This window comes from Nipponia nippon, unplaced genomic scaffold, assembly GCF_047370975.1.
Source record: "Nipponia nippon isolate SJK-2023a ecotype South Korea unplaced genomic scaffold, ASM4737097v1 scaffold_1, whole genome shotgun sequence".
Lineage (NCBI taxonomy): Eukaryota > Metazoa > Chordata > Aves > Pelecaniformes > Threskiornithidae > Nipponia > Nipponia nippon.
The window spans coordinates 65,953,400-65,978,551 of record NW_028262290.1 but is presented as its reverse complement, the minus strand read 5'-3'; the positions used below and the strand labels follow the sequence as shown (position 1 = coordinate 65,978,551).

At 39.2% G+C, this 25,152-nt stretch overlaps 1 protein-coding gene across 6 annotated transcripts in view; it reads right to left on the bottom strand.

Moving 5' to 3' along the window:
* The window catches only part of CARMIL1 (capping protein regulator and myosin 1 linker 1), a 200,952-nt gene that overhangs the window by 41,712 nt on the left and 134,088 nt on the right, over positions 1–25,152 (bottom strand). For all 6 annotated transcript variants that reach the window (XM_087758183.1, XM_087758147.1, XM_087758164.1 and 3 more), the window contains exons 21-29: positions 24,823–24,995; positions 22,456–22,524; positions 17,960–18,053; positions 15,683–15,781; positions 13,082–13,210; positions 12,687–12,818; positions 7,159–7,334; positions 5,014–5,101; positions 1,875–2,024 (exon numbers count right to left, since the gene is read on the bottom strand). In XM_087758183.1, the coding sequence (XP_087614309.1) occupies positions 1,875–2,024; positions 5,014–5,101; positions 7,159–7,334; positions 12,687–12,818; positions 13,082–13,210; positions 15,683–15,781; positions 17,960–18,053; positions 22,456–22,524; positions 24,823–24,995 (1,110 nt within the window). The remainder of the gene's footprint in view (positions 1–1,874; positions 2,025–5,013; positions 5,102–7,158; positions 7,335–12,686; positions 12,819–13,081; positions 13,211–15,682; positions 15,782–17,959; positions 18,054–22,455; positions 22,525–24,822; positions 24,996–25,152) is intronic.

The window sequence follows — 25,152 nt, the reverse complement described above, 5'->3', positions numbered from 1 at the left end:
GAGGCTATATATTTATCCATATATTCTTACAACAGCAACCAATATCACTTGCACCCAGGATGCAAAAAGCAGCTCTTAAAAATGGATTACAGTTTTTAATAAATGGATTCTTTAGCACTAAGATTACTGCCTCGTGTTTATTTGATGCTTCATTCTTTTCAGAAATAGATATTGATGAGAATCTGGGTCACACAGGTATTTGAATCTCTGTGCAAGATGAGGGTGAATGAAGAGAATGAAGAGAGATACAAACACTTCTGAAGATAAGTGCAGCTAGCATCTAATGCATCTTTTAAAGAGTGTAAGCATCATCACATTTCCATTATTTTAATATGACCAAAGTGAAAGATAACAGCACAGTGATATGATCCTTTCATATAACCATGGAGATATGAGATAAAGACAGGAGCTATTTTTTAAACTTCCAGTATTATTATTCTTAACAGGCTGCAAGAATAAATTCAAAGGGGGGAGGGTGGGGTGTCAAAATGAGCGCTTAGCTTATTTTTCTATGTACGAAGCCAGCATGCAAAAACTAACTCGCAGGTACAGGGTTCAGATGCCACATATTGTACTGGGATGTCTCTCTCCCATAGGATTTAGGGCTCAGAATGATTACTGAATGTTGGCTACAGAAGGCTTCTGGAACTTGATAGTACCAGTGAGGAGCCAGATGATGCCATCAACACCACATGCCTCACAGGGATTTGTAATGTTCAGACAAATATTGCAAAATCTTGGTGAAGAAGGAGATTTGGAAGGGAGAGAGAACTATTTTAAGCTGGTATTTCCAGTGAAGTGTGCATTTGTTTTATAGCTAAGCGAGACCAACAGATAGCTGCTGCAGTAAGGAGCAACCCTGCTGCTCCTTCTCTTGACCTGTACTTGTCTGACTCTGCAGTAAGTCTATTCAGGGAGCTGAATCAACAAAACTTCTTCTATAAAAAAATGCAATCATTTTTCTGCCAGTTTAGCTTCCCATGAAAGCACATGGCCAAGGAGCCAGGTAGGAGGGCAGAGGAGAAAGCCCATCCCTTGCAGCAGTGACCACCTATTAGACTAAGTTGTAATAGAGAAGCGCTCTCTGAAGTTCCCGTCCGCAGTAGAGTTCCTCAACAGACTGAGCTGGGCAGAGGGGGATTTGAGGTTGAAAACAATTAGCAACCCATTTCTTTGTAATTCTGTGGATTTACATCTCGTAAAGAATCATGATATGGCACGGAGCCGTCTTTATAATTAAAGTCACACATGGGATTTTATAAAGCAACTCAGTGATTTATGCTCAGCATTTTTACTCTATCTCACACTCCTAAGTCCATTACTTTTGAAAAGCTTGCCCTCTAGGATCACTTGCATCCCAGTCTCAAGGTTCTAAGAATTCTTCCATACATTCAAAAGCTAATTTAAAAAAAATCAACTTCTGTTCATGGTCAATAATATAACTTCCAGGCAGAAGCATTTTTTGTCATGGCTCAGAGGAATCCATGTCAAGTAGAATGAAGACTAAGGAAGAAAGCAGCATGTTGTCAAAGGATAGTGTGGTCCAATTTGTTACTGCAACTGAGCCTCTGTGAAACTGTGGCCAGTGGAAGAGACGTTTATTGTATTAGCTTGATTGTAGCAATGTATGCAAGGGAAAGGCCTTTGAATAGGTACCAGGAAAGGAGAAGTGAAGAAAAGGGGAAAGCTTTTCCTTTGCTGAACAGCAATATGCAACTCAGATAAAATGTTCACAAGCTAACATTTATTTTTCTAGAAGCCAATTCCTAACCTCAGTTTCCTGATATCATGAAATTGCCAAATGACATTTTGAAAAACATCCTTCTTCCAGGTGTTTGCGTGCTTAACCAAATGGGCTGAGGAATGTGTCTTACCATACAAGTATCCAGATCCTCCAAACGTTCTATCTCTGTCAGCTCCTCAACCGTGATGATAGAGCGTTTAGTCGGTTTTTCTTCAGCTAACTCAATTTCCAGTGACTCCTGCTGTGGAAGTGGTTTACCACGTCTGGTCAAATGGTCAGCCTGGAGGCAAGGATAAAGGCAGGAACACATCAATCAACTGTTGAAAAAGGCAAACCAAGCCCAACCAGAAAGCTTACAGAACTTAAGTGATCATAGATCCTAGAAGACCAGTTACAAAAGCAAAGCTCAGTTGTGTGTGTTAATCTTCACACAGGGTTTGTTTTGTTCCCCGCCCCCCCCCTTTTTTTTTGATGGAAAACACCTTGCATCACACATTGCAAGAAGGAAGGGAGAACGTCTAACAGGAAAAAAGAAAAGGAAAAAGGTCAGTTAAAAAGCCATCCTACTTTTGACTTATTATAGTATTATGGGGCTTCCTCAGCATTTGTCCTCTCTTTATTATAAAGAAGATAAAGGCGTGGAAGAGAAGCTTCATCCTGGACCCTTTTTTTTTAAATTAAATAACACAAAGACATGTACAATTTCAGCTAATATAGTTTTCAGAATTATTAGATGGCCAAAATGTTATCACCTGTTATTCAAAAAACAGGACAGCTTTGTTAAATACTTCAGTTCTGTTTCATTGAAGAAATAGGTAGGGGTTACCATAAAGAGAAAAAAAATTCATCATTGATAGATCTATGGGATAAGAAATATTTTTTTAAATTATCAGGGAGGAAAAACTTTAACAATAATAAAATCCATTTTTAGACCTGCATAGCAAAAACTGTTACTAAGAACACAGAGAATGTTACATAAACCACCCTGGATTGTACTTGGAATGGAGTGGGTTCATGTTGTCAGGAAAATGAAATATTTTCTAGTTCTGTTGGTAACTAAAGAGAATATTAAATAACATCTGTTAAAAGCAAGCATTGGAAGATCAGCTGGCCCAAATCACTTAGTCACAGAAGCCTTCATAGAGGCAGCTAGGGAGAGCTGTAGTCCACTGCTTAACATCAGCATGACTTTGGACAACCCGTGGATTGTAGTTTTGTTAACCATCAAGCAGGGTAAACAGATGACCTGAGTCAATTATAGCTCACTTAGTCTAGTGTCTACTCAGGAAAAACAACTGGAGAGCTGTTATGGATTTATCTTTAATCATGCTAAAATGGCGAGAATAATAATTAATGCTAATCATCATCACATTAGGCGAACTCGGGTCTTGTCAAACAAGGTTTATTTTTCAAATTTGCCTGAAACACTACTGTGTCAATGAAACATACATAGACATTTGTAGGTGGCTGAATTAGTAGTACGTGACACTCCAATTTAAGGAGCTGGCACAGAACTATATCAGTGCATTTAAGCTTTGCTGTATTAAGAGCTAGCTGCCAGCTCTCAGATTGCAGCTGTCAGTTGAAGAGTAACACTGACAAATTAGACAGGAGTTCCTCTACCAGCATTTTTGAAATCCGTACTCTTCATTGTTTTCATCAGTTCTATACTATCTGAAATAATCTGCAGCTAACAGAAACATAGCAGAATTAACAGTGGAAGGGACATGTTACTAACACAGGCCAAAATGGATCACAACATAAATCAACTCAAATCAGATGTACAGACAATCATTCTTTAGGAGCTAAGAGCACTGGCAATTAGCTACGGACACAACCTTGAAAAGCCGCAAGTGTCAAGTGTCCAGAAGCCATCACTGGGAGGGAGATCTAGCAAACCCAGTCCTGAAAATGAGCTACCATTGAAACTCTGACAAAAGAAAGGAATTCTTATCTCCTTGGCTATGTAAATATGAAGAGTAAAGAATATCAGGAGAAAAACAATTTCACTCCTATATACAGTGTTGGTTAAAACACTGGAATAGTCCATCTGGTTCTGGGGACTATAATTTTAAAAGAGGTTTTTAAAACAGCTGGAGAAAATGCAGAGGATTGTTACTGAAGTGACTCAAAGGCTGGAGAAAATGACTTACTGTGCAAGAGTCGGGGTATGTCCAAGTTGTGCAATACCACTGGACAGAGACAGCCCACTGCTCATGCCAGCTGAGCCTGCTCCAGGACCAACTGGAGCTAATTAACATGGCCACTCACACAGCAGGCTGATGCTGCTGCATAGCTCCTGAGACCAGAGGTTGTATTTTTACACAATGCTGCTCTGTATCATGAAGACACACCTTCAAATAACCCAGTTTTTTAATTTATTTTTTAAAAAAAAAAAAAAAAAAGAGAGAGAGAGAGGAAAAAAAAGAGGGGAGGGGAAGAATTATATTTTGTGTATGAGGACTTTCATAGAGAGGAAATAAATATATATGGTTCCCTTATCTTGTGGGGAAAAGCATCTGAAAAAATTCATGACTGCAAGCTGAAGCCAGAGAAATTTCAATTAGAAATGAAGAGCAATTTCAATCAGGAGAGTGACCACCCACTGGCTTCTTTAAAAAAAACAGTACTGGATTCTCCTTACAGAGGCCCATTGCATTAAAAATAAAAATGTTTTTCTGCGGATACGCAGTTGTTTATTTCTTCTGCTCTTGGTGAAGCAAGTACCTTTACAATAAATAACTGTGCCTCCTGAGAGCTCAGCACCTTCAAATAACAAACAGAGTTTCCTTTCCTACGTTTCTACTCTTTTCTCTTCAAACTTGATACCTACATTTCTGCGGTAGCCTCTAGATGTACTCATTCAGGGAACAAGGTCTCAGCAGTCCCTCCTCTAAAGAATGAAATGTTACCTCTCATTTCACGAGCAACCAACCCTTATCATCTCACCAGGACAAGTATTCTTAACTGTTCTTAACTAATGACTCAATGTTGCATCCTGATGGCATTTCTAGTTTTAGATCTGACTATAGTGCAGAAGATAATAGGACAAATATATAATGCAGCCTCTTCCAAGGTTGTATCTTCCTTAAAGCAAAGAGGCAAGAGTCCGTCCCATGATCGTACTTCACATTAGGTCAGTGATGCCAATGAAAATAAGACCAATTCAAAAACAGAGCTGTGCTAGGGAGAAACTGAGCAAGTTACGAATGTAAATGACATTGTTGAGATACCCAGCATATTCAGATATCAACCATGCAAACACTCACCAGTTTGTGATGGCAATGGGAAAGTGCATCCAGGATTTCATCTACAACTCGGTCAGACAGGAAAGAAGCCACTGTCAGCTTTACTTCACTATGCGAGGATTAAAAACGAGACAGAGAAATTTTTAATTCACGCAGGGGAATTTTGTCTTTATTACATGTTCAACAGTGCGACTATTATCCACAGTGCTGTCACTTTATTTGAAGTAAAACATTAGAGGGTGTCAGGATACATGACTGCAGGTTTCAGAAATAAACTCATGAATCACACAATAAACACAAGAGCCTCTGTACCATATTTAACCTGCTTCTAACATTTTTCTAAGAGCTGAAATGAAAACATCTGGGTAAGAGGCCTGAATAAAAACCATGTATGAAACTCAGTGAGGAACACTGTGCCACTGAAGTCAAGAGAAACACAAATCTCACATGAATGGGATTAGGACAGTGCTGCCTGTTTAACACTACTACACTGAACAACTACAATCCACTCATTTCCTCAACTCCTTTTTGTATTTGTCTGCCAGTTGAAGGACAACTGTACGATACTGGTTCTCCAGTCTTTGCCATCACAACTTTGCTTCCTCTTTTTGCTCTAGGTAACTTTTTTCTTTTCTGTCTCAAGAACGTCATGTCAGCCATTCCCATCACACAGACGTATGTGGAACACCAACACACCCCGTACACTGAATTGAGGTTCACTGGTAACTTCCTATCAAGGAAATGTGCACCTTGAATTGCTCCCTTGGACTCCTGTCTTTGGCCACAGTACAAAAGGCTCAGGCTGTGGGGGGGCAGCTGATTTGCAGCTGACAAGCACGTATGCCTGAGTTGCAGCCCGAAGCTCCATCTCTCCTGCCTCTACAGTTTCAAGGCCAACTGCTTTAACTGACACTTGCCAGCAAGGAGCACGATTTTGGTTTAAGGTTTTTATGTGTGGACTGAGCTGCATTGGATTAACAAAGCTATTTCTGCCTGGGGCTAACACTACTGGTGCAGAAAGCCTGGGGAAATAGTAAGAAACTCCTTGGAAAGGCAATGTAATTCATAGAGAGGTAGAATGGTGGCCAAGCCATGGTGGGAAGAGAATAAGAGTGAAGGGATTTCCTTCAGTTACCTACATATTAATTTCAAATAATATAAGGCAGGAAGGGTGACAGTGTGGGACCCTCATCCCACTGGCAGTTGCAGCTTCTACAGGTGGAAGGGGCACTATTTTTGTCTCAGGGTCAAGATTTGTTTGATAGGACTGAAGTGAAGGAAGTTCACTCCCTGAACCATTTTAAACACGCTGAAGGCATAGCTAAAGTCTTTATCACCTTTTCCTGCCAATTTTGCTGCACTCTGCAAAACTGATTTCTAAGTCTTGCTGTTTTCTTCTTCTGCAAAGATATTAGCATCACAATGCAAAATGACATGCTTTTCCATCAAGCAGAAAGCATTCCTTCATCAAATGATGGCAACTGCAAAGGTTTAAGTACAGGTCAACCACATTATACTGCATAAATATATTCTCTGGTATGTATTTAATATGAAAAACAAGATGCAGTAAAAGGTCAGGTAAAAGCCTCTTTTTTTCCCCCCTTTTTTTGAAAGAGCAAACTAAGAGTTGTTTAGGGTAACTGTTTCTGCTCCAGGTTTGTGGTTTGAATATCCAAGTTTCCATTTTTTAAGTGTGTCTCTCTGCACAACTCCCACACAAACAAAAAGTTTTAAAGCAATTGCTACAGCTACAGGACAAAACCAAATGCAGCAACAGACAAAGCACTGTTAACACTTAAAGCAAGTAAGTGCAATTTCCTTCTATTCCAGTATTTCAGTGTTACCCGAGAACAGAAATAGGTTTAAAAAAAAGTATCAGTCATGAAAATGTTATTTGTGTACCATAAACCAAAACTCTTACAAAATAAAAGAGAAGCACATGCATTAATGATCAAGCTAACATCCCTTGAGATTCCAAATATTTGAATCGCCTGAACTAAGTCCACCACACCTGTAGGACAATTTCCTGCTCTTTGAATGCCTTAATATAGTTTCTTGTGAGTCACAAAAGCATTCCAAAAACCTTCTGCTACACAAACACACATACACACAGCCCAGAAATCCAAATTCTATAGCCAATTTTGTTAGATTAGTCTTTTAAAGTACCTGATTTTATTGAGGATATCAATTCCAGATTGCTCCAAGAGGACATTTTTCACAAAAGTGCGTGGGATGGAAATCTTCTCAGTGCTAGCCTCAATCAGGTCTTCACGGATGCGAGCTTTCTTCATTACATTCGGGCAAAGGTTTTCTGCTGCATCCACCATAGACTCAAGGAGCGTCTGCAGCACAGTAAGCAAAAGCTAACATCAGGTATTGAGATTTTCATTAGCTGGAAGATCACAGCATTATTCTGGTGCATAGCTCTAGGACACTTTTAGACTTGTAATTTTTACAATTTTTCTTCCTAATTTTCAATCCATTTTGCGATCCAGCTGCAATATAAAAGGCATTTTACAAAATAAAGCTAAGGAGGAACAATATACTTGTTTTGAAAACAACCTACAACTGTACTTGTTTACCTTTTCAAATATGAAACATTTACATCTCTGTGTGTTTAACTGTCAGAACAATAAATTAGCTTCCCTTGTGCACCCACCACTGCTGCCTCTGCATGCTGCAGAAGCAGTGGATGCTCTGCTGCAGCTACCTTCGCTCTAACCTGTGCCCTGAATCAGCAGTTTTCATTGATGCTCCAGACCTGCCAATTTGTAAGAGGTGTCAGTATATGAAGAAAGGAGACTCATGAGAACTTGGCATGCTGTGCAGAGCTGGAATACACTAACCAACTCTTAAGACGTAGCTACAAGTATGATTTGCAGTGGGCATACAAATCTTTAATATATGGATATCATTTACATACATGGAAGTCTACAGTGAACCTTAGGTGCAGTGAACAATTTTTATTCTTTTTTAATGACTGATCAAAACCCCACACCAGGACAGAAAACCATACACAGTCCAGAAACAGGACCTTGTAACCCCCCCCAACCCCCTCAACTTTCTTTTTCTTAAAATAAGGTCTCTCCTGCTGATGGTATAAAGTCAACTTTTTCCCCTCTTAGACTTTCTCTTAGAAAAATCTTTCATATATACCTCAGTGCTGTGAAGTTATGTTATGAAGCCCCTTTCAATTGCGTTAGATTTATCTCCTATCTGTGCCTGTGAGAAAAGGTAATTCTGGTTTAAATCCTGTTTTATCACCTACTGGTTTCTTTTATAAATCCCAGCTCTGACTAGAAGGCTAAAGAGCCCTCACTACAGGCGCAAGTGAGGGCTCACAGTCCCTTACATAATCATCCATGTATGAACTTGTGTCACAAAAAGTGCAGGAAAGCCCTAATGTATACACACAGGGATCAGGATGAGACATAGAAACACTACTAGTGCCCTATATCACTGAAACATCTTTCCTCTAATTGCTTTCAATTTTCATATCCAAAAAGGTTAGGCAGGACCACAGAAGGTCTACAACAATCAGCTGGTCATCTGGAAAACTAAATTTTAAATTCATACTGTTTTATCTACATGCTGATATGTACCCTGTGTACAGTAAAACAGATTTATTTATAAACACAAAGCAGTATTTTCTGACAAGACTGGAAATTGTTCTTTGTTCAAATTGTCTCCTATATCCACCTTACTCCATCTCCAGTCCCAGCAACTCAGGAAATCTATTTTAGGTATCTTCAGAAGGCTGTTCAACCATTAATTAATTTCCCATCAAATAACTTGTTTCAGAGATTGCAAGAAGTCAAGGCTCATCAGCACAGGATTCGAAAACAAATTCGCTGTGTCCATTCCCAGCATGAAGTGCTACCCAGAAAAGATCAGTAAGGAGATGTTTCTCTCTGGCAGCTGGTCCCTCTGCATGCTGAAGCTGTCACGCTGCTGCACTCCAGTGACCGTGGGGTCTCCTTGGGCTACGGTGCTTCCAAAGTGGCAGGGAGCATAAAGACACTGTCCTTGGTTCATGCTACAGTGTACGTGCAAGACCCATTTCCCCCAACTTTGAACCCTCTAAACAAGTGGGACAAGCAGCAACTTTGAGAAGACGTCGGATTTTTCAACATATGTCATGTCGTGTGCGGCTTTTGAGCAGTTTTTTAAATCCAAAGGAAGGTGGAAAGAAGAGAGGAACAGGACAGAGCCCAGTTTACTGAAATGGGCCAAGTCACCTCCAGTAAGACTGAAGTTGACAACCAAACAGAAAAAGGAACTTACAAATAAAAAAAGAAATAAAATTATAGTTTCATTGGAGTAGTATACTAGGTAAGCCTAGCTCTAACCTAGGTGCTTCTAAACTGTACAAAAATAATGAACTGCACTCCTTGAAAACTCTGCCAGTTTCCTTTTTCTTCTCAATCTCACTCCACAGGTAAGTGACCTCAGGATGAACTCCATCTTATCAAAGCTTTTTTCTCTTTGTGTAGCCCTACCATAACTGGCAATTTTCATATGTAGATACGGAGTAAGAAACAAAACCACCATTACTGCATAATAATTTTAATGATTCAAAGCAGTATCTTTCAGTCTGTAGCTCTTAACTGACTGATTTTTCACAAGGACAACACAGCAGCATGAAGCAGCCACAGTGTACAGGGAACTCTGATCTTTACAACATTTGATTTACAGGTATAAGGGACAACTGCCGTTATAGCTAACATAGATCTTGTTTCTGGGCTCCCAAGCTCTCTGCACTTTAAGGACTCCTCCCGCACTCTGTCCTTCAATCCCCAAGCAGATTCTGGGGCTGTAACACTAATGAAGAGCCTTTCAAGCCCCTGCAGCCATATCCACATGGAGGATGAAGAACTTCAATGGTAAAGACAACAGAGCCAGGTAAACTACGAATGAGAATTTCTGACACATGCATTTTTTCCCATGGCATTTATTCACTGGTGGAACTGTGTAGTCTACCTTGAAAAATCACGCTCAGCCTCCCAAGAGTTACTGACGGATCACAATCATAAAAGTTATGAAGACTTGCTATGTTGAATTACAATTGCAGTCTAAGCATGGTCTCTCAAAATGGATCATGTGAAGAAATGCTGCATAAAGGTGTCAGTGGGAAGTAGGAGGAAAGACTAAAGACCTTACCTGAAAATTTCAAAATTAATTTTTACTCAAAATACTCAGAGAATGTGCAATTTCAAAGTTAAATAGAGTTTGCATGTCTTCTTGAAGTGCACAGCTGAACATAATTTCTTCAGTGGTGGATTCCAACTGTTGATTTCATATGACTATAATCATATTTACAGAAACCTTTCCCCGCCTCCTACTTCCATCCCAAAACCTTTCAGTGATGGAAACTCACAGCTACCAATATTGACTGTGGAGGGGCAAACATTTCAGTCACAAGGCCACAAGTGCCAGTCAGCAGGTGTGCAGGAAGAGGATAACTAAGTCCTGCCCACAATTAATGACTCTTAACATTCAGGAGAAAGATACAGTGAGTAAAAGGACTGGAAGATGATGGTATGTAATGAAAAAATGGAACAGGTGATGGAGCCAACAAACCCTTTGCACTAGGATGGAATTTAGGAGGAACAGTTCAAGCACTCCTGTCCTTACAAAACAATCTTCTCTTGCCTAAGTACCATTTGTCTTGCCTACAATTTTCCCTTGGGCCTTTGTGAACCGAATAAAGCATCTCTGGGTTCCATGTGTCCACAGTGACACAAGCAGGAGAAGAGAAATGCAAGGGCCTTGCTATGATTTCTCCTTTGGCCAACTCAACTCACTCTAAGATGTTGCTTTTCCTTATTCTAACTTCTTCCTTTCCCCCCTTCTCCCTTCTTTGAGGTTAAAAAAAAAAAAAAAATAATCTTTTATTTGCCTGAAAAGGGTTCATTGACTTTACCCGATTTCCTAACACTTCTTTCTAGAATCAGGCTCTGGTTGCTATGGAAGCTAAAAACGAAAACGCCACTTACATCACATAGGATGCTTTTCCCCCAACAATTACAAAAAGAACTGTACTTATGTGACTGTACAAATAATAAACTGCTTATGATGTTTTGAATTAACCCAAACAACTGGGGAAAAAAAATCCTAATCCATATTCAACATTTTCTCCTCCACGCAAAGTACAACACCATAGAACTTAAAGGAAAACCTTTCAGCCTTGAGTGTAAAATTAATAAAAACGAGCGTTACAATATACAAAGAGCATTATCACTTTATACTTTCTTGTAAGGCACTTAAACTTTAACACCACACAAATCAAAAGTAAATGTAAAAGTTAGAATGGTTGAGCTAAAGTGCCTTTTGCTGTAAATGTGTAAAAGCATAAATGGAAGACCCATTAACTCAATCTTATGCCAGGAACTATAAATAACATTCCAAATGCTGAAGAGGCTTCCCCCTGCGCCCCGCCCCCCCCCCCCCCCCCCGCTATAAGACTCTCCAAAATGGACAGGACTTTTTTAAGTGCATGAGCCCTGCACAAAGGGCTGACCTGACTATTCCTGTCCCAATAATAGCCTAGAAGCAACACTGGGAAGAATCTTGTGGATAATTCACTTTCCTCTCTGCAGAAATCAAAAAATTGATAGAGAATCTTCACCTTATTTCATATAATGGGGAAAGGGAGGAAAATACTAAAAATTCAGCACCATTTTCCTCCTCATTAACTTCTTAATTTCAAAAAAGTAATTAGTAATGTGGTTTATTATTGTTCTTCATTATATTCCCACTGACTGAAGCATTTTCATGTTGTTTCAACTGAAAGTTCAACCTTCACTTTCAGATTCTTTGATAAGTTTAAATATAGCAAAACACAGGCAAGGTAGCTTAGTCATAAACTTAAGTTGATCTGAATTGCCTCAGAACTGTATTCTTAAATTCATTAGCTTCCAACATCTAAATTCATTAGATCCCAACAGTTGCTGAAGTTTCCCCACCTTGACTTCTTCCTGCACTGCTACCTTCGCACATGCTGTATGGATGACTCGTCCTTGCTTATTATGCAGTAAGACCTAACCTAATTGAAGGTAGAAGTTTCTGAGCAAGAGCTGGCTGAACACACAGATGGGAATATTTAAAGATCAGTGACGTCTATTTCAAGAACTGAGGTTTGACAGGCAACTTGTGAAAAGATTTCCTGTAAAGCTGCCTGCACTAATTCTTGAGGCACTCTCAATACATACAAGTTACCCAAACCAAACAGTTAAAGTGGAAATTCCGCACCAGGTTCAAAAGTGGTCACTGGGAAAAAAAATCTGCAATGGAGTCTTTTCTACAGAAAAGCAGCTTTCACTCCAGTGGGATACTTTAACTAGTGAGTACTTTTCTCTAGGGCATGAGACTTTTTAGGGTGCTTGAGAGATGCCTTTATTAAGGGCCTAAGGAGCAATTGATAAGTCTTCCCCTTCTAAAAGATAAAATAAAATGATAATAAACAGTATATGCTCCTTCTGCCCACTGCAAACACTAAAGCAATTTTTTTTCATTCCAACCAGGCAAGTATCCAGATAATAAGGCACAAAGTTATAAGAAACTAATAATGAAAAGATCGCTTGCATACAAATATACTAAGGGAAAAAAAAGTGGCACATTTGCATTTAGCAACATAAGAGCTCAGATTTAGTTTTTTCTGCATGCAAAAGATGGTTACATATCTACCCACAGACCTTAAGTTGCTCATCCACAACCCTTGTGACTTCTCCAGCCATGGATTCAAGTGTCTCTTGGATTGGATTGGAGAGTGAACCATTTGCTCCTGCCCAAGAAGCTCCACCGAGGTGATACAGATTTGGTAAGAGCTGTAAAAGAGAAAGAGTATCTTCAGAAAGCAGGCTCATCACTACCTGTCTTCAAATCCGGACAAATAGGAGGAAATCTCTCTGCTAAATCAAAGTCTCTATAAATTAGAATTATTTTGTCACTTTAAATACTACCTACAGCTGATTATCTGAAGAAAATACTCTTTTGTGACACACTGTTGTTTTAACGCCCCAAAAAGAGAAAAGCTGCAAGCACACACTGAACTGCTCTCAGTATTGCCAGTATGCTGGGAAGAGCTTACTGTTTTGGAGTTCTTAGCATCCCGCATAAGTCGTTCTGCAGATTTGACATCTTCCTGTACAGCATCCACACCACAGTTTCTTAAAGAGTTGAGATGATCTTGCACTTTTACACATATTCTGTCAATCATCTACTTGAACAAAAGAAATAGAAAAGATAAAACATCAGAATGTTGGTCAAATGCAAACTGAATTCAGTCCAGGTAGCAAATCAATAGTAGTGTGATGAGATTTGTAGTGACAATGTACCTATCTGGAAATGCATGATCAGAGCTTGGAGGCATATCAATGCTGTTAAAGAAAAGCATTATATCTCATAAAGACACACCTAAACATTGGAAAAATAAATAAAACTTTACCATTAAAAAAAAAAATGCTTTGGAGTATTTTCCCCACAGTTACCTCCAGGATAACTGCAAATAACCAACAAGTTATCCAGTTCGAGTGTTGTTCTGTTTTTTGGAGCAAGTTTAATGCTGAAAATACTGTTGATATATCTAACACTTAGCTCCTAAGGTCCCTGAACCGTTAAGAAGTTCAGACAGTAAAAGAAAGCTCTGTCACTATCCATTCAACAAACAGTGACAGAGACTTCTCCTGTCTAAGCAAAATGCAATTGTGCAGGCTTCTGGGGTATTCCTTCAAAATGTAAATATTCCTTGTTGCAAGGGAACTATAATTACCAAAGCAGAAGTTTCCATTAGACCTTTCACAGTGGGATAAATTGAACTTAATCTGCATCTGCAACACAATTCATTTAACGTGCTGCAAATACAGGGCAGGTGGTATATCTGTATCCTTACAAGACAAACGAATAAGAATGCCTGACATATAGTCAGTTTTGATTAAGATATATGGGGCAGGGAGATATAACAGTTAAAAGTCTTTATCAGCCCACATAGCATTCATTAGAACTGGCTATTTGACATTTTGAAGCAACATCTGAGTGCACATGTCATCATCACATAAAGTCTAGAGTTCCAGCATCTTGTATTATTAGCAACGAGAACTAAAATAATTTCACAGCATGCTCTTTTTCTGCTCCACATGACTCTTCCTCTTCAAAGGGTTTTGGGTGGGTTTTTTTGTATAAGTACAAAAAGCTAATTAATTATTAGACAGTGGAGAGTCTCATTGCAACATCTGGACTAAAAAAAAAAAAATATATACTCTGGGAATAATAATGCAATTCCACCATACTAACTAGAGAATGTTTTCCAGCTCTCTTTTAAAACCGTTTTTAAAAACCATCCTTATTGTACACACTTTAATATAGAAATAAGTAATTTTACTCTACTTTCAAAATAACAATAAATTACATTTACTGAAACCTGATGTGTGTGTGGTTGTTGGAGAAAAGTACAACCAAGCTATAAAAAGATCTAAACTTAATTCATATGGAGATTATGAACTTGGGAAAAAAAGGTGGCACTGGAACAGATAAATCACTAAAATAAAATAAAGTGATGCTGCTCTTGCAGTTTTTAGTGCCAGTACATCTCCACGTACCATTTTCTCTGTCAAGAGGTCAGAGTATAATTTCAGGTTCTAGTAATAAAACTTTGTCCCATTAAATTTTAACAATACAGGTAGAAAAAGGCCACTTTGAATTAAGATTCACCAAAAAAAGAAAAAATAATGCAGACAACAGTGAGAAATTTCACTGACTCAGCTGAACAGCAAAACAGATATTCCTTCTCCTGTTTGCTAGAGTCTCCCATTTGCATGGGAACACAACAGATGCAAACAAACATGGAAGCACATTTAAAACAAAGGCCATGACAAGTTTTATTCTGCTTACACCACCTTGCTTCAGTGGTGTACTGGAGCTGAAAACAGCCCTGAGGGGTACTGGCAAGAAATGCACTAGAACAGAGAGAATGGTAAGCTACCACAGAAAATGCTTGTAGTCCTCTCAAGAGAAAGGAAAAAAAACCCCAAAAAACAGAACAACACGTGGCATTTAGGAAACCTGGTAGTGGTTGACAAAACACAAAAGCTTCCCAGCTTCAAGCAATATTTTGGGCTGTGTTAGACAGGAAGCCTTTTCAGCTGTCCAGACTATAAACAGCACGGAAGACTTCTACCTTCCTTTCCTCCCTCCCTCTAAGTAAAGCTTCCTATGATACCCACAGTTCCGAAGGTATAAAGTAGACGATGACTTACTTCCTAAGGTTATTTGCTCTGGTGGTACCTAAGGGCATGTTTACATGGTTGCTCAGTGCTAGGCAGAAAGACTGGAACTGACTCGGACACCAGAACTGGCACAGCCTTGTGATGATGCTTGTCACACTGATGGGAGCCTGCTGAAAAGTCAGACTCCTGAGCACGAGTGAACTAAACTGTTCCTGGTTCCAACAGTAGTTCACTCAGAAATAGCTCGGGTCTTTCTCTACACACTACAACTATACATAAGACGCCCCTCTCACAAAAGCTTTTTTTTCTTCCAAAAATATTATCACTGATAATTATTATTTCTTGGGAAACGAAGTATCACCCATGAGGTACATCTTGCTTTAAGCTACTCTGACAGAAAGAGGGAGAACTCTGTCTCCAGGCAGATTTTAGACGTCGAGAAGTACCAGTAAGGAACAAGTTCTCACCTGCTGAGTGGTACTAGTGACAATGCCTTGCTGCAGCCGGTACGCTTGCTCCTGTAGGTACTTCCTGGTCTCATGATTACGAAGCAAGTAGTTTTCTATCTAAAAAACAAAGCCAGATTAGGAAACTGATTCGACTCTCCACATTGTAATTCGCTTTCAATTTTGCTGTCTTATCAGAAATGGGGACTGACGGGAAAAAATTCATAAGTATTTGTTTGTTATCTGCAAACCTTATTCTGTGTGTCTCAATGCTTAATAATTACATTGGCAAATATTCATTCACTCACAAACTAGTGCAACATGATTAAACACTGGACTTCTGCCCGTGTTTTCTGAATTAGTCTTCTATTTTGAACAATTTAGTAAATTACGCTGACAAAGCAGTAGATCCAGGTTTGAGAAATATTTGAAGGGACTCTGTCCATAAAGCGTTGTTGTAGAGACCATGATGACACAAGATAGTCGATTAATTTCTTTTAGATGCATTCGTCCTGCTGCAAAGACACGGATGTAAATAGCAGTATGGTCTGAAGAGAAGATAAAATATCTAGAAGTGCCTAACTCATAGAGGAGCCTCAGTTCAAAAGTTACTTAAGGCTAAGCAGTACCTAAGTGCTCTTCAAAGACAAGCGATTCCTACCAACAGGTGCTGGTCACAGCCCACCACAACTGTCACCAGCAGTAAACACCTACCGTCAGCCAGCTAAAACAGCTACCGTCAGCCCCCTAATTTGGCTCTATTGAACTTAGTCAAGTGAAAAAACCCTACTAGTAAATTGTTTAAGGTTCATCAAAGGTGATGGATCCGGTCTGAAAGGAAGAGAGGGGAAAAGGATGGGTGGAGTGGCCAGCAGGTTGTGAGGCAGAGACTAATAAGGACTGATGGTCACCTCTAAACCTGCATCAGCAGCAAGAACTGGAACGGTCTGATCACGCCCCACAGTAATGCAGGGTTTATCCACTTTGCCCACACTGTAAGTAAAGCGTGCTGCAAAGATACTGGAGCTCGGGGGGTTAGCTACTGTGTCCATCTGGTGCTGGACCAGGGCCACTGTACTCAAGCTGTGGTGTGCTGAAGCTTATGGACCCTCCTGAGACATCCGTCAGTTCATGCGTCCCTGCACCAGGCACGACAGCTCAGTCCGTGCGGGCAGGCATTCCTGCGTGCATGGAGTTGGCTGCGTTCACAGCAACGCTCCAGAGACTCTTACCTTTTTTTTGGAGGGAACTTCCTCATGTTGTGTAAAGAAAGCCTGAACCACACATGTTAAAACAAACTCGGGGCCAAACAATTTTAGCAAATTTGAAATGAATAAAAGAAAATACTCTTTGTACATAATGCCTAATTAACACATAGAATTTAAATCCCCATGGCCAGAAGCTTCACGATATTTTTTTCAGAGATGCATCTATCGTTCCAGATATGAACCTATCTACAATTGCATTAAACAAGATGTAAGAAATATGTCCATCCCCCATGATTCAGATTTTTTAAAGCAGAATTTAGATTATTTTCATGCATCAAAGAAAAAGGCACTAACTACCAGCACTTTTCCCTGTGAGAATCATTTTACTGAAAATTTCTTTACTAATAAGGATCATAGACATTTGCTTTTTAATCACAGTTATCTGTAAGAACTATTTATAAGGTTTTTATGACCTTACCCTGGCTGAAGGAAAACTACTCATTAAAGAGATGTGAACTGTATGCTTTCTGATTGAGCAGGAGGCTCATTTGGAGCTCACAAGATTTACTATATTAAAACTCAGCTGGGAGTTTTATAACTCATGCAAGTGGAACAGCTACAAATACTGTCAACACCTCTTCATCCAAAAGAACATGTTGGTGCAGTTGTTTATTTAGGGCAACATAGTGTATGAATTTTATATGTACAATACAAAATACAGGCAGTAAATGTTTTTATCCTTCCCCAAATTAAAGAGCATCCTTTGTCTCGTACAGCACTGACCGCGCTTTTTATGCCAAAATAAAAAACACATACTAATAATTCTATGCACATGGAAATACACACGTAGTTATGACTTTTTGGGACTACACCATTGCATTCCATCATCCTTCACTCCAACCATTTTTTGGAATAAAAAGCCTTACATGTTCTTGCAGCACTTGATTACCACATATATGTCCATGCAAATCAAACAATCCATGAATCTAGCCTAGAATTCTTACTCAGCCAAGCATGAAATCACAGTCACTTAAAATTATTACTTTTTTTTAGTGGTTTTATTTCTGTACGTTGGTGGTATATGCAATACCTTTTGCAGTGCCTCTTCTGTTTTCTCAGGGTTTGTTTTGAGTGCTTGGGAAGCATCATTCATCGGTATAGGCATGAATCTCAAGGTATAGTTCCTAAAGAAAAATAGAAGAAAATATTTTTAATAGTAAAAGTTAACCTAATTACTGTATCTCTTTATGAAGAATAAACTAGAAGGGAAAAATAAGATGCATCTAGCTCGTCTGTGGAAGGTATTAATGTATTTTTCACATTTGTAAGTGGACTAACAGGAGGCATGCATGCTCCTTTTTGCTCCTAATTGTTCTTTTCCACTAGATAGAGGTGGAGGTTTTGAAAAGCAAAAAATGCAGTTAAGTGGCCAGTGCCCAGTGGCTGTCAATTAAAGGCCTAGCTGTCCTCTGTACCTTCGTGCAGAAGGTTGGATTACTTTTTCTTATATCAAAACAGAACAGGGAGTGTCAGTGCCTGCTGGCAATTCTATCAGATCTAAGTCTAAATGGAAATATTCAGGAATAGATAGATAGCGACTAAGAGACTGAGTTTCAAAAATTTACTATTTAATAACTTCTTGTGTTTACAACAATTCGAAGACACTTGCTGAATTTTTAATAAAAGCTGACAAAACAAGCATAGCATCTCTACATTGCTTTATGCAAACAATTGCTCCCTGCGTTTTACTTATTTGTTTGCAAAATATTTCCGTAGCTTTGTCCATCTGCTGCGATATGAGAATAAAGATAGGGTTTTGGTCTTGAGTCAAAATTGTATTTAAACTCTGAGAACATAAATTGGCTAGCATGACACAGTTAAACCTAAAATGCTACATGCAGTGGTATGTCCACACACCTTCAGATTTGAACAAATGAAAACAAAAAGAGCAGCAGGTTCTTAAAACCTGGAAAGGAAATTATTCTTCCTGTTTTCAATTAGCTTTAATTTCCTGCAAACATCTCTCCCTCCTCCTTCGGCTGTCTGCAAACGTCCCACTAACCGTCTGTTCCTATTCCATTCAAAGCTACATGAATATGGTCAGAACCATCTATTTTTGAGCACTTTAAAACTGACAAATTTCAATCGAGTCAACTCTGTTGACTTCAATGGACCCATCCCTCGCTAAGTGAAAGGTTCTTTCACTTCCTCTCCCACCAGTTGCTTAGCCACATGAAACACCACTCTCTGAAGGACAGTGGTCTTTTGAACGGCCAAACACGCTGATTCCTCATTGATATTACCCAACGTTTTACCTTAAATGATAATGGAAGACTTCTACGTTTCTTTCCCAATGTAAACATGGCGATATATAGCTGTCAGTAGCAGGCAGTTACTCACGTGGAGTCAGCAAGGTCCCTGTCCTTCCACAGTGTCCAACTGCCTACTGTATCACAGCCAGAAAATTAACTTTTCTTTCTAGTTGTCTTATCTTTCAAAAGTACTGAGCCTGTTATGTGTCCTCATGTAATACTAAACAGTGAATAATTGGCTGTCCACCAGCATGGGGACAATTTTTAAATGTCAAAGATACGAGCTCAAAGATAGATAAAAATTTCAGAACTTGCTGATTGCCTGACTACTACCTGGCAGGCGAGGTATTTATTTAGTTAAAAAGAAACAAGGGTAGATTTCCAAGGATCTCTGCAGCTGTTTGACATTTAATACATCACATTCATTGAAATCTATAATTGCCAGCTCTCATGCTAGTAATTATATGCTAAATTCAATTTAGTCAAAGGCTTAGTGCACCCTCCCTCACACACAACAGACACACACACGGAGGAAGGCGGGAAAACGAAAAGCAAGGAGATTTCATGGACACACAGTCACAGAGGCAGAACTTTAGAAGACCATTACCCTAAGGAAGGCTCTGTGCTTGGTTTCCTTCCAGACAGACAGCATTGTATCAGAATGCTACTTTATTTTCATCTAAGAATTAACCAGCTCTTAGGGGCAAAAAAAATCAAGAAATTAAAGCTCGCTTTTCAACTTTGCTCATCAGAGCAACATTTATCTTCACACTTCATTTTTCTCTGTTTCCTTTGAAGTCCAAAATATTCCTCCATTCTTCTTTTTATTAACACTCCACTTGTCTCTTGTAATGGAATACCTTCCTCTACCTACTCAATAATCCAGTAATTTCATAACACATTAATACTCTCAGGAGAAGACTTACATTTAAAGGACGTTAAATTTCAGAGCGGTGCTCAGAGACTGGAAAGGATGTCTCAAAAACCTCCTGTCTCTCCCTCTACATACGACATGTGTGACAACAGCCCTACGTTTCATCACGTGTTATTTCCCTTGTAGTATTCCCATGCGCCATTCATGACATACACTTTCTGCTGCAGAGCAATGATTTTACTGCCTGTTTTTTTAAAAACAGGAATAAGATCATCTGTTTTGCAGGCTTGGGTATGTGAATTTCATGTCACTGCAAATGTCTCTAACAAATGCCAGTATTTCCCATCAGATTTTAGAACCTGCGCTATTTCTTCCTTCTATCCATACAGGGGAAAAAAAAAAAATCTTCTTGAAATGAATATGGGGCAATACTGTACAGTTCTACAACAGAGTGGGCTCTAGGCCGCAAAGCACACAAGAACGCGCTTACTTTCATATCAAAATCACTGAGATACAAAACCCTGTTTTTAACGCCTGGGCTGACCCGGATGCCCACTGTTCTCAAATGCTCTCCTGAACTGACACCTGTACCGGACTCTACAGAAGATCCTCTCAGCATCTCACGTCAGCTGGCTGGGACACCCCTGGGGCAACTCTGCCAACAGCCAAGCTCCCGGAATTCCCTTGCAGGAACAACATTTTCCCACAACTTTAAGCAGATGAAGAAAAGCTGGGAGGAGGGGAAAAAACAATCTTCAGATTACTTCAGCCTGTTTTAAAGTCTGTTACAATCCCTCCCAATTCTCCTCAGCCTCCTCATCATACTACAAAAGTCTAGCTTTCTTCTTTTTTGTGGTTTACTATATGACTATTTTTCTTAAGAACAAAATCAAAACAACACGCACAACACACCCCCAAGCATCTTCAGTGTATTTCATTCCATTTTGAGCAACAATTCTTTCCTACAGAATATTTATGGTTTCATGTATTTTTAGGAAACGTATGGTGCAGGATGTTCTCAATATGTCTTTGAGGTGGATTGTTTAAAGGCTAATTGTTTTCAGCCAATATTGACAGTGGGTCTCTTGCAAGTTTAAGCCTTTGTTGCTTGTGGCTTAGTTTGTGATATTATCAATGGTTTTAACAATTCTAAAATGTTAGAAGAGACATAAAATGACCTCAGCTTCCAAGCTAAATAAATGAGATGTCACCTCAAAGTGCAATGTCACACAATTGCCTGTAGCATTTCTTTTTTTTCTGCTTAGATGATTTGCTTTTGCCTTAGGATTTCCCCCTCCTTTCTATTTACTTACCGAAGCACTTCAGAGCAGAAAAGTAAAGTTGATGCTAACCAGAAAATAAGCATATTTTCTTTTCTACCAGACTTTCTCATGAAGGTACATGTTATTGCTCCCTAAAGGAGAAATGTCTACAAGCTGACAAATAACCTTTGCAAATTATTATTCACTACTATCAACAGAATCACTCCAAGATGATTTGCTTAATTATACATCATTTATATAATTTTCCCCATCAGTGCAACTGAATTCATTTTGAAACCAAGTATATAAACTACAACAGTTTCACGAAACAAGTAACTTTATAAGCTCTAGCCTCATGACCCCTCCAAGGGTTAAGATGCTCCCCTAAGCAGTTATACAGTTTTGCAAGACATCTTGTCTAGAAACTAGCAATTGTACGTTACCTTCACCTTCTAAAGAGAGGCTTTGTTCCTCTCTGAGGGATTTAATGACGTGAAACAACTTCAACTGCTACTTAATTTAAATCTGTAATTTTTCTCTCTTAGGAAAAGTACTAATAAAATATAAAGAAATGCGATGGAGATGGAGAGAGATGAAAGTCATTTAGCATCTATCACTGGTAACGGCTGCAACTGTGAGTAAGCTCAGGGAAGCAAAATGACCCAGACCACAGCGATTACGATGAACAATTGCAGTTCCTGAGATCATCACTATTAGTTTCAACTTGCTGGGGCAAAGAAAAAAAAGTCAGACCAAAAAGGCATGCTTCAGTAACTTTCTGTTATTATATACAGCTTCATTCACTGACTAGAATAGAATTTCTGCATGCTATCAACACAAGAGAATGAAGAAAAGGGAAAATATTCTCAAATTCAGAATTTTAATGCTAACAGCAGAACTCAATGGCCTTAATGCTGATAGCAGAGTATGGATGAAAGAGCCACAGAGCCTTTTCCCATCCTTTTGAAGGATGTGAAGTCATACATTTTCCTTTACCTTAAGCACCCTGATGCTTAAAATTGAGAGCACTCAGCATCTTCAAATCATATTGACTGCAGTGAGAACTGCAGCTGCTCAGATCTTTCAGGATCTAAGTCTTTGGCCTCTTCATCAGTCATTCAGTTGCTTGAGAACTTACTTTTCCAGTGCCACAGCTATGTCCTGGAAGCCCTGCGCAGTGATGTTATTCTTGTCCCATATTACAGTTCTGAGAGGTGAGGGGGGAAAAACAGGAAAAAAAATTAAACAAGAACCATGGAATAAATCTATATTGAAAGTTTGCATATTGAAATAACACAGCGCTTTATGTTCAAAATTGTACAGTGGAAGGCAACATTTTAAAAACCTTGAAATGACAGAAGTTAGGGACAAAGATACTAGAAAATTCAGTTTCCCTTTCTTTAAAAGGGACTCTGTACTATATTTTCTATCATTAACATAAAAACGTAACTTTTCCAAAATGCAGTTAATAGAAAGATTTGGAGATAAAATTCCAGCTTTTTCCAGGAATAGCATAAAAAATCAAGTTCAAATGTCTGCTTTGCAGAAAAAGAAGAAAATTGCAGTAAGTGATCAATCTCTGTTCTACATAGGCTATATGGCTACAGTTATAGAAAAAGGTATTTAAAAAAATTCATGCTGATCGGTGGTCAAAATTTGCAAGCTATTGTATATTCTATCCTGTACTAGCTCATCACACAGTTCCTATGATTCCACATGCAACATAACTACCTGCCAGTATAAGCCATTAGGTTAGGTGCATAAATTGCAGCTCTTTTGAATACACAATAGTGCTAAGAGTGATCAAAAGCCTTCCCCCTCCTCCCCCAATTTAGACCACTCAAGCAGACTGCCTGGCAATTTGCGAACATATGCTCAAAGATCTCATTAGTAGTCAGAAGAGACAGTCAAGCACATAAATCCTGCTTGTGCAAGAGCACTAGTTGTAGCTGTTCTTAAAAAAAAGCACAAAACCAAACAAAGATTTCTGGTCTTAAAAAAAAAAGATATATGGTAGGGTTTCACAGGTACTGACACCCTTCTCCTGGTACAGAATTATCCCTTTGGTTTTTAGATGGAAAGATGGAGGTAAGGAAGACAGGAAGAGAGATTCTATACCCACTCTGCAAAGATCAGATATGCTTAGTGTCAAATCTTGGATATTTTTGACATTGGAAAGTGTGTTTATATTTCTACCCAGATGTGATTTGATAAGCTTTTAAGCCGAGCCAGTTACCATTGCATTATTCAGTTTGTAATCACACCACAGACTGTGGTGACATTATGTCAACTGTGACATTCAGTGTACTGTGGAACATTTCAGTCTGCCATCCTGAAAGCCATCAAGACTTTATTTCTTCAGGTACTGTGGTCATTTCAGGTTAATACGTTCAATAAACCTAAGCCACCTCTCCAGTGTTTTCTTGATATTTTCAATATTCAGTTTGGGCATAGCAATGCAAAGATCAGGATCCTTGCTTCTGAACAAAACAGCCAGGACCGTTCTGGGGAATTTCTTATCCTCCAGGGAACAAACGCTTGGAGACCAGGCACAAAGTGGTCTCTTCACACAGACAATGCACTGAGGAAGGTTCATCTGCACAGTCTGACAAAAGGAGGAGTGAGGATTAGCTTTCCTGATGATGGCAACATATTTAGAGGTCCCCATCCAGATTCATGCTGATTGAAGGTTTTACTGTTTGCTAATCACATGCTGGACAGAGAAAAAGTGATACTCTCAAGCCATCAGTGCCAGACATGTGCTAAAAAGCAGTGAAGTTGTCAAGCAGATGAAGTTGCAGAGAAGAGATGCCAAGGTCTGTCAGCGCTGTAGGCAGGGGAGAGGGGAAGGAGGGATGGTCCATGCTGCTACCCATTCTGAATTCCACATGCTCTTAGTTCTCCTACAAACTGATACTCCAGAAGACAAAGAATAATTTACTTTAGTTTCCCAACCAAGTACCAGAATTTTCTCTGCTGGGAAAGCCTGCAGCAGAAAAGTGAAAGCAGAACAGAAGCGAGTGGCTAAGCACCAGAACAGGGTTCCCAGAGACACTGTGGAATCCCTGTGCTTGGAGATCTTCAAAACCTGCCTGGACAAGGCCCTGAGCAGCCTCGTACAGCTTTAAAGTTGGCCCTGCTTTAAGAAGGACATTGGATTAGATGAGATCCAGAGCTCTATAACAAGTTGTTTTTTTTTTTTCTATGACTCTAGGAAATTTAGAGCTCTCTTGTTCCAACAAGAGGTCTTTCTGTTTAAATTTAGAAAATGTAATTTTCTCCAGTTTCAGTTATGGAAATGTTTTTGCAGAGACAATTTTCTTCTCTTGTTTGTTTGTTTGTTTGTTTGTTTTTTTAAGAAAAAAGAATGAGAATGTTTCCAAATGGAGACACTATAAAGTGGCTGTACCTAGAAGGGTTCTAAAGAGAAACATCTTGAGAATAAGCCAACAACTTCAGTATTATTAAGCCATTCTATCTTTTGCTGCAACTATGTTTCCCTTACCTGAGCTTGGTGTTTATCTGTAGGGCTTTTGCCAGCATCTTTGCTCCCATATCTCCCATAGCATTTCCACTAATATCCACTTTTGTAAGAGAAGTATTGCTGCCCAAGGCATTAATAATGATGGTGACCTCAGTCTTCAGCTTGGAATCTGCGAGGGACAATGACTGCAGAGGCTGTGGAGCACAGAAAAGGCACTGATAACAGCAACTGATAATGCACTCGTTCTTCAAACACCAGCCAAAAGAAAATACAAGTTCTCCAAACTCTTGGAGACAGCAGTAAGCATCCAAGAGTTATTTCTGTGTTTGCTGCAGATCCTACAACAGGTGA